Below are 15,280 nucleotides of genomic sequence, written 5' to 3'. Positions count from 1 at the left end.
ATTAGCAATGACTGAAATTTATTGTAGAATTTAGGTTGTCTGTGTCTCGGACCGAGTGTAAATATTCTCAGGATAAATCATTCCATTGTTGATGTTACTTACATTGCTGATGTTACTTACACTTGTCTAAAGATAACAGAGGGTTTTTTCCCGCTCTTACTTTATAGCTGAAGCCTGGACTTCACAACTGGACTCCAAGATAGTAGAGAAAAGGCTGAGCAAGGAGAAGGGAATTTAACATTTTTCTCTGAAATTAGGCAGCATTCGGCTCCTTTTCAGAGTAGTCCTTCCCACATGTAGACATACTTAGCCCATTGTGACGAAACCAATCTCGCCACATTGTATTGGAGGAGCCTGGTTGCCCGCCTGCTGCCTCTGGACTATGGACCGGCAGCTAAAGGGTTAATTTTACTGTGCAGAAGGATTTATTTCTCCCTTTCTGCACAGCAGTTCGGTAGATTCCATCTACCGAACAAACAGCCGTTCACCAACATCCCCAGAGCCGTGGGAAGCCGGCCGGCGTTGTTAATTGGCCACCCAGAAGCTGGAGTGTGCTGCCAATTTACCTCCCTGAAGCTGCGGTTAATTGCCTGTTAACTGTGTGGCCGCTGTTACACTTAGTTCTGGAGTTCTGTTCTGGAGCTCCCCGGGCAGCCAGCACTTTTCTGCCCGGCTTTCATGCACCAAAATCGGACACTTTTACGTGCAGGCACCGCTGAACCTCCAGCCCCTGGTTCTCATTCGTATGGATTTGGTGAATGCAGGGAAATTCGGTAGTTTGTTTTATGTGAACTGTAGTAACCCAGATAGCCTGCCATGGAGCCTGTTCGTGGAATTAAAGACTTTGGCTCCATGGCAATTAAAATGTATTTGTGTGGTCTGGGTGCCATTCACCTAATAATGTGCACCCAGACCTGAGCTATCTGGGGATATGTTACATGTCTGTGTTTTATGTATAAAATGTGTCTGTATGTATTTTAAAGTGATAGTCTGTTTCTGTGTCACCATGTGCATAATGGAGTCTGGCCTTTGTCTTAGGAGATAATTGAATTACTTCATTAATTATCTCCAGGGCAGAGAGGAGGAAACCAAGATGCATGGTGGGAAAGTATTGTGGCTGTGTGTACGAAAATGATACATGTCTGTCTGCTGTTTCAGTCTTCCATCTGGTCCCCTAGGGGAGTGTCCACCAGGTGGGAGACCTGCATAAATACAGGGGCAGGTAGCCCTGAATAAACAGACCACTGCTTGACCTTCAACACGGAGCCTTGTCTCGTTCTTGGGGGGATTCACTGTATGCTGTTGGAGATTTGACTGCTAGGAGTGTAAGCTGATGTCTGCTTTTCCTATTCATCTGCTAGCAGCTATTTGTGAGGTTCCAGCTGGAGTGCTACCTTATTCACCTATATCCAGTTCGTGAGTTCTGATGTTCTGCAGTAGCTGTGCCTTTCTGAGAAAAGGGGATTATCGCCTAAACGGATTTTAACCCCTCATATGCTGAAACGGTCCGTTACACCCATCTTGCTCTATAGCAGCCAGGGCCGAAAAGGAACCTATATATGTGAAATACTGATTTATATTGGCTACAAGTCAAGTCTTTTACCAAAACCAGTTGGCTACCAGAAATGTTGAGTGGCTTCCAAGTATCAAAAACATGAATAGTTTCCACAATTCCGGGTCTTCTCTACAGAAAATCTTCAGTAGTTTATTGTTCAGCAATCCATCCCTGAACTTATTTATAATATAAGGTTCTAAAGTACAATTTGTTGCATTGACTGATGATATTTAATGTATTCATTTTTATTCTGGTTGTGTTTTGTGCAGTTTCACCGTGAGTAATGGTCTGAAAGCAAAGGATGGTTCCATGGAATTTATTATTGAACATAAAGATCAGGTTCCTCCAACCTTACTCATTAATAAAGGTATCCAAATATCAGAAGGCGGCACAATGGTGATCTCCTCTAACATTCTACAGCTAATCGACCCAGATAGCCCACTTGAAAAACTGAGTTACACCATCATCGAATTCCCTCAACATGGGCAACTTTACCTGCACGGAGAGATTATGCAACAGAACTCATTCTCCCAGACAGATGTAAATAACCTGTACCTGTCTTACAGACATTATGGTGGAGTTACACAGCTGGACCGATTCTCTTTTATTGCTACGGATAACACCAACACTGGATTTTTGGTTGATGGTCAAATGAAGAAAGATGCAGTTGTATTTCTGATACAGGTCAGTATTTTCACAAATCCAACTTCAACATGTATTTTTTTTTCTTTTGTCAATCTCATTTTTATTGAGATTGGATAATAATACACTTAAACAATAATATACGTTATATCATTAGAAAATAGGCAAACATGTTATATCATTAGACAGCTATACGTCATATCTCATTTTTGTTTTTTATGATGCTGTGTACTGTTAACATTAGAACTAATTATGGGTTTTTTTTGTGTTTTCGTTTTACATCTGCTGTGCAAAGGCCCATAGAACTACTGTCAGGTGAGGGTCAAAAACACAGTGTAGAGTAGAGTGAGAATACAGATTAAGCAAATTAGTTGGACTATTGTGATAGGAAAACAGCTCCTCAGGTTAAATGGGAGTGCGAAGTGACATGAGTGGAGCTGGGGGGGGGGGGGGGTAATAGGTGTTATTGAAGCTGTAATAGTCTGGATAACCCCGGTGTCGGCCAAGCTAGGCCTCTGAGACATGGTCTATGCCATGAATGGGGTAATTAGTGCATATAGGGATGGGAACATAAAATATAAATGTAAAACTTAGGACAAGTCCCATCAGGTAGAGAAAAGAAAAGCAAAAAATGCACAAAAAAAGAAAATCAGGTAACCACGACCGCAGATGCACCACTGAATGCTGGAACAAATAGGACAATATTAGCTGGGTTCCAAGTTGTGGTTGCGGAAGGCAGGATGGGGCCTATGCCTAATGTTGCCAGGGTAGCGTCTATCTCCGATGCGTCTGACACCCTATGTTCCTTATTCTGGTGATGGATGAGAAGTATGCCTGGTGAACCCCAACTGTATTTCACTCCCTTAGTAGATAGGATCGATGTCAGGGCTCAGAGAGATTTCCTCCACTGCAGGGTGGTACGAGAGAGATCAGAGAAGAAGGTGAGTTCCATGTCTTCAAAGCGGTAAGGGGTCTTTCCCCTATTGGCACTGAGAAAGACAGCTTTTTCTTTTCCATTTTGAAATTGAATCAGATGGTCACTCGTGGCTGTACAAGTGGTCTGCTGTGGCTTAGGTAGCTGAAACATTCTGTCCAGCTCTATGCCTTTTGCTCGCTTTGTGGGCAGTAAGGCCACGAATAACCTGCAGAGAAAGTGTGGTAGTTCTGCTGAGGTCACCCCATCTGAGCGGCCCCTGATTTTTACATGTTTCCATCACCTCTTGTATTCAAGGGCAACCAATTGGTTTGTTAAGGCAACTTGGATTGATGTAAGTTTACTGACCTGCTTCTGGAGCTCTAAGACTTGAGTGGTATGTGTAGCAAAGGATTATTCCACAGTTGTAAGGTGTGTGGTGAACCCTGTCATATCCTTCCGCACTTTGGAGATCTCAGCAGACAGCGTTCAGTGGCGATCCGAAAGAAGATTGGTAAGTATCTCTGTAAGTACTGTAAGTTCTGTAACTCTGTAAGTACCCTCTGTCGGAGCACCGCAAACCTGGGTCAGATCAGATTGAGAGCTAGCTTCCCCCCTTCAACACGTATGTTATGGCATGAATTACAGGCCAGCTTTAGTACATGTTTTGGGGGAAATAACCACTTCAAATTTATTTTTTGCTTAATAGTAAGACTTCCAGTTTCATGGAGACTATCAAGATCTTTCATCTTCTGAAAAGGTGGCTCTTTCATAATATATTATAATTTTTGCTGGTTGTCCTCTACAGTTGCCAGCCCACTAAGCATATACACAATAAGCTTCATAGCACCTCCTATACTTGTTTACTAATCTCTATACATTGCTGCTCCCACCTACTTATCCTAACTGATACACAAATTGTATCCCGTCTAGGCCCCGAGGCTCTGCCGAACACCTACGTCTAACCTCTGATTGTACCACTGATGCTCGCCTTAAAGACTTCTCTAGGGCTGGACCATTCCTATGGAATATCCTTCCCCTCTCTGTTAGACTTTTACCCAGTCTCCACTCCTTCAAAAAATCTTTGAAAACTTTCTTCTTCAGGAAAGCATATCAATTAAACTGTGAACAGCTTTCTCTCTCCGCACCCTGATTCCATTCCTGCAACTGTCATCAAACAAAACACTAAGTCCTCAGTGAATACTATCCTAGCGACCTACTTTTATACCCTACCCTTACCTTTTGTGTCACTATACCCCACTCCCGCTACCATGTAAGCTCACTGAGCAGGGCTCTCAACCACTCTGTTCCCTTGTGTCGAACTTGTCTCGTTACAAATACATGTCTGTTAGTCCACCCATTGTACAGCGCTATGGAATTTGTTGGCGAGTTATAAATAATAATAGTGGACACTGTGCTGTCACAGGTCATCTGTACTGGTATATATCCCTATTAAGGCAGTTGAAACGTTGGCAAGTATTCATCACAATGCTTGAACGCTATAATCTAGCTCTCCAATGATTGACTGAATCTGAAATAGCAATACTAAGATTGCCACCAAGCATCTAAATTAAAGTTTACTTTGTAACACGTTCAACTCCATTTCTGTTTCGCACAAGCCACAAATACATTGGGTTAGTATTAAGTAGTGGATTTTGGCCCATTGCTATAAAACAAACTAAAACCTCTTTATTTTCCTGCCAGGTGGGTGTATTGAGGAAATGGGTTTTGAGATGATTTAGAGAAACGTTCTAAAAGCATATTTTTCGAAGTGTGAAAATGTACGTAAGTCTCTGGCTTTGTAAATCTACATTGGGATTTTTCAGGCTATGAATTTCTTTCAAATAACGAACTCTCTGTTCACTTTAATCATCTGGTGGGTTTAATAGAAAGCACTGAGATTCCTTAAAAGAAAATCCTAAGTGAGATAAAGGCTATAAAGGGTGTAAATACTGGAGAGATTTGGGTTATTTTATGTCACAACGTATAAAATGTTCGGTACATAAAAATGCAGGGGTCATGTCACTAAACAGATGTTTAGATGCAAACATAGTGTTAATATAGCAGACCGGAGGGGGAAAAACTTCAACCTGGCTGAGTAGCAGATCTTTTCAAACTTGAGTATTTTGGCCTACATTTTTCAAATCGGATGATCAGCTTCTCACAATGATGGTTTAGAGAGTAGACTTATGCGATGAATGCAATAGCAGCACAAAGACTTCTCTGTTCATATTGTGGAAGGTGCACAGAACTTTCACCTCTGAAACACCAAATGATACAATTTGCCCAAATCACGGTCTTCTATAGAGAACTATCAGCATCTCGCAATGTCCTGTTTATGGATCTGTGGCGGCTCAATACAACCCTGCACTCTTTAAAGGTTTGCTCCAACCAACATGACCACTTCTGCTTTTTAGAAGTGGCCATGGTACAAACCTTCTGCATGTACAATGTTTCAGCTTGAAATGCTGCCTATTCACAAATATGAGTGATTTTGTTTCCCGGGAGTAATTACCCTGCTAACACACATGACTTAGTGAGTCTGGAACTTTGTTCTTTTCTAACTAATATGAGTCCTGGGCCCAAAAAATGTCCATCGTAGGCGTACACTGTACACTGACAACAAACGTAATAAGCTGCTTTGCTTGAAGGAAGTGCTCTGAGCATGCCAGCCGTTAGAAACCTGTAGGACTCTGTATGCAGACTAATGCTCACACAGTCCAACTAAATGGCTTAATGTAAATGCGTCTCTTCCCTCCCTAATGCCAACCATCTATGTTTTTCCTACCGCCATACATGATAGTTTATACTGTGTTTTTTCCCCTCCTTGTGTCTACCCCCGAAACCTAGCTCTGTGCTGCCCACACTCCCCTCTTCCTTCTTCTGCTCCATTCTGCTTTGGAGCAGGAGGTCAGAAGACTTTAGTGGTGAGATGAGCTGTCACTCAGCTTATCTTGCCACTCGCGCAGTGTAACATTCACTGCTTCTGATAACGAAGCATTGGAATAGAAAAAGGTAATTTGAGCATTTGTAGTTCTCACCCCACATGCGCACAAGTTCCAACAATGCTTCTTTATGAGAAGCATTTTACTGGACGGCAGACCGGACAAAGAAGGTGTGGTGCAATGACGGAGAAGAATTGGAAAGGATCGGATACTAGATTTATGGTGGGTTTTTACTCTTTTCTAAACTTTTTTTGAACAAAGAATGGGGAGGGTGATTAAGTGACAAAGGCCTAATGAAAAAAAATATTAAAAAAGTGTTGGAATAAATGAATGAGTTATGTATATATAGAATATGATCCTCAAAGAATGTATTTTTATGACAACGGGTTGTTAAGAGTTTAACATACATAAAAGCTTAACAAAATCAAAGAAAAACAAACTAGTTTAAAATATATGGAGCTAGAGTGTTTTCACTCGAACATACAGTTTGTCAATTTTGGTCACAACCTGTTTTTTGTTTTTGTTTTTATGAATAGTAAAGTTCACTTCCTAGAATTAATATATCATGTTTTATTATCCCATATATTTGTCAAATATGTGTTTGTGAGGTCTGAAAAATAAAATTAAATGGAGAAATTCCCACTTTAACTCTGTCCTGTTTCCCATCGTTCCCTGTCAATCATTGTTTAAACTCTGCCATTTGCATCTGTCAATCAGCCTCGGCAGAGGAAGAGCACTACATACAATGTTCAGTTTGTGCCATTTGGTTGCAATGCATGCCCTGGGCCGTGTCCAGGCTGAAGTAGATTGTGATGTCAATTGTTTAATCATTAGTACATATTCTAAAATCAGCAGAGCGTCATAATAAAACAGGTCAAACAAGTTAGAAAATATATTCTACACAATAAGTGAGAATGATTGAAAAACCCTTTGTTTGTATCTCACGCACTGATAAAGATTGATATTGAATAATCTAATTTTAATAATTTTTCTCTCACTTCATTGCTCACTTTTGATGAATTAAAATGTATTCGTACATTTATTTTTACTTAAAACTATTACTATTACTTTTATTGAGCATTTGTGTGTTAGAAGGAATATTTTGTCCCAGTCTTGGTCAGTGAACTGCATCCCAGTCTCCCTTTCTTATTTTTAAGTGAAACGCAGTGGGCGTCTATTCCCACTAGCCAGGAGAGCAGCGTATAGGTATGACACGATGTGTGCTATGTGTCATCTGGTTGTGCATAAGTGTTCAAAGTCCGTCAGTGTCCTATGGATCTTTACCTCGTATAGTTGTGTAATACGTCTTCACCTAGTGGTATTGGAATTCGTCTTATTGTGTTTGTTGTCGGTCAGTGAGTATGTCTGCAAGTGGTTTGAGTGCGTCCGCAGAGCTCCATTGGTGCATATATATCCAGTCTGCGGTAGGTGGCTGTGGGGTTTGTACCCTAGGCATCATTAGGTAATATGGAGGGGAAAGGTTACTCTATCTTAGTGGGGCATTTTGGGTCTAGGTATGTCTGCCCTGTTGCATTAGGGGTTATACCCTAAGCTAATGAGTGGTCATCAGCCCTGTCCCGGTTCCCTACTCAAGGGCCCTGGTCTACCTGGTGCACATAAGTGCCATCTGTCTTCCCCCTATGGCCAATGGGATTGTGTATCGCGGTGTGGTTGCAAGGGGGCACGGCCGTGGGATGTCGCTCAGGGGTGTCTCTCGGTCGACCAGATCTGTCCTTAGGTTCTGGCGTGGGTTTCACTGTCATGCACATGGTCTGGGCTTATCACAAGTGTCGGTCAGGGTAATCTCTGTCGCTTAGTAACAGTCAACAAAACATCAATATTGCAAATATACATGATTACTTGTCCTGTTACCCCCCAGCCACGCGATCACCTCGCCCCTCGCTCCTCTGCCAAGGCCACCCGGGGTGCTGCGGGTGTACAGCTTCCCCCTCCTCCCGCCAAAACAGCCTGTCCCGCAACTCCTCGTCCCCAGATCTCTATTGCAAGTGTCCCCCATTGTGTGGCTAGTAGCTGTTTCCTACGGCCTGGCCGTAATCAGGGTGCCAGGTGTGACATTGCAAGTTGGAGCTGCACTCGTAGTGGGCCCCCTGTCCCCACAAGCCTGCCATCCCTCCCCTGTGGTCCTTCCTCCCACCCAAATCCAATGTGCCCTGGCAAACCCAGAGTGGGAGTAATGTGGCTTCTGCCAGCCCAAGACTTTGTTGAGAGTCCTTACCTCCTGACCCGCTTCCCACCCAATCTCAGGGTCCCCTCAGAACGTATTCAGTCTGGGCTAATGGGAGAGCATTGGGGAGTAGGGGTGTAGAGTACATACCTGGCCAGGGCTGTTCTAGTGCTTGCAAAGGATCCAGGCGTGAGCCCCCCGGGGGGTCCGCCAGTTGTGCAGGAGGCGAGGGGGTTGAGCCCCATGACCAGGGATGTGTTGGCTGTTGTTCTTCTGGGCCATTCGTCCTGTCCAGGCATTGGTTGAGGCCTAAGAGTGGCATCCCCAGCGATGTTATTGACGGCCGATGTCGGGCCAATGGGACGTGCCGGAGAGTAGTCCAGGATCCAGTTTAGGATTGACATGTTTGGCAAGCCCGCAGCCCATAGAAAATGGGGACATCATTAGGCCTTTCGAACTATGTACCAGTTGTTGTAGACTTTAGCCTGCAAGCTGAATGGAAAAGCCCCACTTGTACTGTGTCCTCCTTTCCTGCAACAGACTGGTGAACGGTTTCAGTGCTCGGCGTGCATCCAGGGTGAGGGTGGATAAGTCCTGATAGAGCGATACCTGGGAGTCCATCTATCTGATGTTACGTTGTGTTCTTACTGCCCTCATAATATTTTCCTTAAGCTGGAATGACAGCAGGCAGCAGATCAAGTCTCTGTGCAGTTCAGCTCTTCTGAGGGCTCTGAGTGCCCTATGGGTGCGTTCAATGCCAAACTCTAGCTGGGCCTCCTCCCCTTGTATGTGCACAAACAGGCCTAACAGGAGCTCCCAGGGAGATTCTTGCTCTGATTCAGGCATGCCCCTGACGCGTAAAGGATTGCGCCGGCCCTGTTGTCGAGATATTCCACTTCGCGTTGGAGGTCAAGGATAATGTTACCTTGCCTCTATGTGGCCAGGTCTCAGGCCTGCAGATGTTTGCAGGTGGTCCTCCTCCAGGTCTTCAACCCGCTGTTCGAGTGCTGAAAGGTCGCTACGGACCTCCACGATTTCCTCGCGGATGACAGATCGAAGTTCAGCCACCATTTCAGTCTTGTCCCTGCGGGTGAGCATATTTGCGGATATTGCCACCAGGTCTGCTGACATCTGTGTGAGTGTCTCTCCCCGCGTGGATCCCTGAGTGGAGCCCGCCATGCTGTCTGAGCCGGGAGAGTAGGTCACCATCTTGTCCGGGCCTCGGGAGCTTTGGAGGCCCTGTGGTGTGGACAGATGCTTGTCCATGGGACTGGGCTGTTGACCCGTGGGGGCTATGTGTGCCAGTCCAGGGGTGACCACCGGTTTAGTTTTCCCCGTGGAAGCTCCTAGGTTGGGACAGCGTGCAGCGTCATCAGTAGCCAAGCCCCGCCACCCCCTTAGGTATTTTTTTAACACTATGATATTTTGTTCTCAGCTATGCCTTATGACTTAACTAACCCCAGAAGATACTTTTTCAATTCCAGGCAGGTTCAATGGTTAAAAAAATACAGTTCTCAGTGCTACTAAAGTAAAGGTATATTGGTGGGTATTTATCAAAGTGTTCTGAAAAATTATGGATAAATTCCATCATTATTTTGTTCATATTTATTAAGTGATCTAGAAAGGTATGGTTTTCTTAATAGTACATTCCAACGGTTTTCATAGTAAATTACACTTTAGAAGACCACCAAATTTATATCGGCGCTAAAAAGTAATAAACCTTTTGACTTGGATCAAAAAAGCTGCATATTCAAAAATAATGGCTAGAGTGCAAAAAAAAAACACAGATGAAAGAAATCAGACAGATTTGTTTGTACCAAAAATTTTACAAAACTTAGATGGAAAGAGGGGAGTAAATGGAGACAGGGTCAAGATACGTTTCCGAATATGGTTGATAGTGTGTCAGGTAACTTGGAAAATAAAAGGAGATAGAATGATGGCAGAGAGCATTATTTTGTTGTTTTTTTGTGGGTTTTTTTTTTAGAAAATAATTGTGTTAAAGGGAAACTATAGTGCCAGGAAAACAAACGCGTTTTTCTGGTACTAAAGCTTCCCTTTTATCAAGGCCCCCTCCTGCGGAACTGAAGGGGTCAATAACCCCTTCAGTCACTTACCTGGGTCCAGTGCTGATGTCCCTCGGTGCTGGCTCAGTTCCACCCACACTCCTCCCCAGCCGACAGAGATCGGTGGGGGAGACCTAATGCGCATGCGCAGCAATGGCCGCACTCTCATTAGGATTTCCCCATAGAAAAGCATTATTCAATGCTTGGGATTCCGGCGATGCTGGAGGTCCTCATGCATAGTGTGACGATGTCCAGCGCCATTTAGATGAACAAAAGTCATCTAAGAAGCCGGAAGTCCCTCTAGTGGCTGTCTGGTAGACAGCCACTAGAGGAGGAGTTAATCCTATCGGGTAATTATTGCAGTTTATAAGGGTGATGGAAGTTGGCACCCAGACCATTTCAATGAGCTGAAGTGGTCTAGGTGCCTACAGTGTCCCTTTAAGTGTATGACTTTTTTATTATAATTTGAATTTGTCTGTTTTTTGAGTACAAAACAATTCTAGAATTAATTTAACATAATAATGATTGGCATGTTTTTAACATTATTTATACAGTGATTGACACATTAATTAATTCTTACAGACATGCATTTATTTATCATGTACATAGGTTATGTTTTATAGAATGCAAAAGTTCAGCGGTGGCAAAAGGTAGATCCACAGTTGTTTGTGGTCAAAGTAATACTTTGTCAGTCTTGTGAATTATTTACTGTTAAAAAAAAAATATATATATATATATATAGCATCTCATCTAGAACATATTGAAACGGTTTCATTCTTTCGTGTAATACTATTTCCGTAGTCAATTAGCAGCCACGGATGAGCCACAGTATTCATTCACGGTAGAAAATACATTTTGTTCCCTATTGCAGATTTATGTCTTTGAATTCATCGCAGCGTGGAATTCTTAATGGGTGATTGGTAAATGAAAGGTTTAACTTTCCAGTTGACCAAAAAATGGTATTCATTAGAAACACAAAATGCAGAAATATTTAATCTGGACTCCGCTTTATTTTTGTTTTTATCTTCTTCTCTATTTAGATTTTTATACAAGGAAAGGTGAATTAATCCCAGATAACAAGTTCATTAAAACAATGTAGAGTAGTCATTATCTAATATCGCAGAACTTTTAAGAGCAATATTGTTTGCAAAGTAATGTTCTATATTCTTTTATGGTCAGTTTCATTTATATCCCTGTTTTTACACTTCTTTGAATACAGTATGGGTTTAGACCTTATTTTGAGAAAGACCAGCCTAATCAGCCAGACTGTGGCTGTAAGTCAAATAAAACATACATTAAAAAAACAATATATATATTTATTTTTTTCATCACGGTATATATTTTATATATATATATATATATATATATATACAGTGATGAAAAAATAAATAAATACATAAAATAATAATAGTATGGCCTGTAGCTGTTGGGTCACAGGTCCTCTTTAATCTGAAGTCGAACTGACTCCAATACATTTTAAATGACTCAGAGTTGTTTCCTTAAATGTGAGTTATTTTTCTGTTTATTACCAAAGCTGAACACAACATATACAGATTTGCTGTACTTGGAACTGGCTGGTTTCACATGCCCAATGATTCTATATTCACAGTCACCAGAGAGAGACACCTCTGGCAAAAGTTCAGGAGTCAATGTTTTGGAAAGACTTATCGGGCCAACTCCCTGGCGAGCAAGTCCCACACTAAGAATGCGTAGAATTTTAAACAGCTTAACTGTTACATTGCTGTTTGTAAATAGAAAAAACAGAAAACACTTAAAAAAAATAAAAATAGAAAAAATCATTATGTCTCAATAGATCTAGAGTTCTTTTAAGTAAATCACAGAAGATATTTATTTAATTTGACATTTATTTCATGTTTTATTTATTTTATTTATTTAAAATATATTTATATAAAAAAGCACTTTCCTTAATGCCATGTTTTAAATTTCACAGTTTGTCATTTTGTTTTTTACTTTTAAATGGTCAAATCATTACATTCATTAGGCGAAATTCTTTGTTAAACAAGACCGTAAATAAACATTTCTGTCCATATTTCTTCTGAATGTTTCCTCACCAGTGATACTCTTTGATTTAACTTGAGCTTACAATATAAATTTCGAAAAACAAATTGCTACATTGAAGAATTAAAAAGTCATATTGTTTCAAGTGGTTAAAAATCCAATGTCCTGCAATTTGTAGAGGAAAATGTTAAATGTTTCATTGAATGGTTAGCTCTGTATTTTGTGGTTCATAACAGAAAGCTCAGTTCTATATAGTGATGTAGAGTTCTAGAAAGTACATTAAGAGTTAATGGAAAGGGCTGTTTAAACTGCTTATTTCTTAAATTCATGGCCTAGTTTACTAATCAGTTGTCATAAGATGTCAGATAGGGAGACATCATTTAGAAAGTGCAGAATGCAGTCAGTGAAGCAGCTAATTAATTGGACAGTAGCATGAAGGTGAGTGTCTCCAGGGATGTAAAAATTTCCTGAACAGGTGAAAAAAGTTTTAATAGATCAGGAAAGTATCTCTGTGGTATATAAAGCTCAACAGTTTACTAAATTACAATTACTTAGCAGTAAACACAGCTGTGCCCATTCTTTTTGTATACATAGTTTAGTTAATGTATGTATGTGTGTGTGTGTGTGTGTGTGTGTGCTTGTGTGTGTGTGTGTGCTTGTGTGTGTGTGTGTATATATATATATATATATACACAGATGATACATACAGTGAGGCAAAAAAGTAATTGATCTCTTGCTGATTTTGAACGTTTGCCCTCTGACAAAGAAATGATCAGTCTATAATTTTAATGGTAGGTGTATTTTAACAGTGAGAGACAAAATAACAAAAATAAAATCCAGAAAAACGTCAAACATGGAGGTGGACACATTATGCTTCGGGGGTGTTTTTCTGCTAAGGGGACGGGACCACTGCACTGCATCAAAGGGATAATGGATGGGGCCATGTACCGTCAAATCTTGGGTGAGAACCTCCTTCCCTCAGTTAGGGCATTGAAAATAGGTTGTGGATGGGTATTCCAGCATGGCAATGACCCAAAACACACAGCCAAGGCAACAAAGGAGTGGCTCAAGAAGAAGCACGTTAAGGTCTGGAGTGGCTTAGCCAGTCTCCAGACCTTAATCCCATAGAAAATCTGTGGAGGGAGTTGAAGGTTTCGAGTTGCCAAACGTCAGCCTCGAAAACCTTAATGACAAAGTGACATTTTTTGCATTTTTCACACACAAATGGCACTTACACTGATGATATAATTGTTGTGATACGTTTTACTGTTTTGAAACACTAATATTTGTGTACAGCGAAGTCTCCCGAGTATAACAGTACCCGTCATGTACAGGTTTTATGGGGTTTTCAAAAGTTAGAGAGTCAAATATAAGGCTTGCGTTTCAGTTTTTTCACGTTGAAAATCGCCAGGTTGGTTATGTTGCCTTTGAGACCGTACGGTAGCCCAGGAATGAAAATTACCCCCATGATGGCATACCATTTGCAATAGTAGACAACCCAAGGTATTGCAAATGGGGTATGCTCAGTCTTTTTAGTAGCCACTTAGTCACAAACACTGGCCAAAATTGGCGTTCAAATTCATTTTTTGAATTTTCAAATATTAACACTAACTTTGGCCAGTGTTTGTGAACAAGTGACTACTAAAAAAGACTGGACATACCCCATTTGCAATACCTTGGGTTGTCTACTTTTGCAAATGGTATGCCATCATGGGGTTAATTCTCATTCCTAGGCTACTATACGGTCTTAAAGGCAACGTAACTGGTGAATTTCAGTGTGAAAAAACTGAAAAATTTAACACGTTATATTTGACCCTGTAAATTCCCAAAACACAATAAAACCTGTACATAGGGGGTACTGTTTTACACGTGAGACATCGCTGAATACAAATATTAGTGTAATATTTGATGTTAAATGAAAGCCCCTGAATAAAATGATATATAATAAGTGTGGGTGCATTTAATATGAAAGAGGTGAATTACGGTTGAACAGATATATAGCACAAATGCCAGGTTTTGTTTACGTTTTGTTTTGATCACAACTTGTACATTTGGCTGCGGTCTTAAGGGGTTAATATATCGTCTGTGGGTATGCTTTTTACATAACTTGATGCACTAAACTGCTCCACTAAATGCTAGGATTTCCTCTTTGGTAGCATACGCAGGATACACTGAGCTGATATCTGGTTACTATATGATATTCTATCCATCCAGTCTTCTGGCAATACTCTTATTAGTAAATACTCTATAGAGGACAATGAATAGCCATATCTTGTAAGACCTCAAGGAAGACCCGCCCGTTATACCTGAGCTGGCTATAGCTCTTCTAAATGTGAGTCGAATATATATATCTTTCTTCTCACATATATTGACCCATACATTCTATACGATCGGTCTCTTATTTTGTGTCTTCCATATTACGAGAACAATCAGACTAGCAAAAAGAAGGAGAGAAAGTGTAAACCTAAGACAAAACGTCTAGAGAACACTTGTGAGATATGAAACTGAGTCGTCTGTCACTTTAAAATAAAAAATAAAAAATATTTAATCGGTATACAAGTCCATGAACAGTATAGAAGGAACAAAGTAATAAGAAAAATTAATAAATAGTAAACCCACTCAAAAAAGGGGGAGAGAGGATAAATAAGTAGCTCAGGGAGCTAAGGGAAAGGCTTAAATTGACGGTATGTATATTGCCTAAATAGGTGCACACCAAGCAGTGGCTACACTAAAGGGCGCTCATAAAACCTATACAGCATAAAGAACCCCCACAGTATACTGAGATCGAATAAATCCTCAGTAGGGAGGTATTAGCTAAAGGTAAAGAGACATACTCGTCACAGTTGAAATGGCTACACTAAAGGATAGTGTAAGCTCAGTGTAACATAGTAGCTAAATGCTGTCTACTAGTAATAGGATACATCCTTAGTGGAGAAATGCCGTTTTAACAAAATAAAG

General features: G+C 41.0%; 1 protein-coding gene across 1 annotated transcript in view; it reads left to right on the top strand.

Annotated features, from left to right (window-relative positions):
* LOC134569130 (FRAS1-related extracellular matrix protein 1-like) overlaps positions 1-15,280 on the top strand; it is a 151,226-nt gene that overhangs the window by 114,947 nt on the left and 20,999 nt on the right. The window contains exon 25 of the mRNA XM_063428038.1: positions 1,825-2,239. Coding sequence (XP_063284108.1) covers positions 1,825-2,239 — 415 coding nt within the window. The remainder of the gene's footprint in view (positions 1-1,824; positions 2,240-15,280) is intronic.

This window comes from Pelobates fuscus, chromosome 7 (genome assembly GCF_036172605.1).
Source record: "Pelobates fuscus isolate aPelFus1 chromosome 7, aPelFus1.pri, whole genome shotgun sequence".
Classification (NCBI taxonomy): Eukaryota; Metazoa; Chordata; class Amphibia; order Anura; family Pelobatidae; genus Pelobates; species Pelobates fuscus.
Note: the sequence above shows the minus strand (reverse complement) of the source record. Positions and strands in the feature narration are given on the sequence as shown.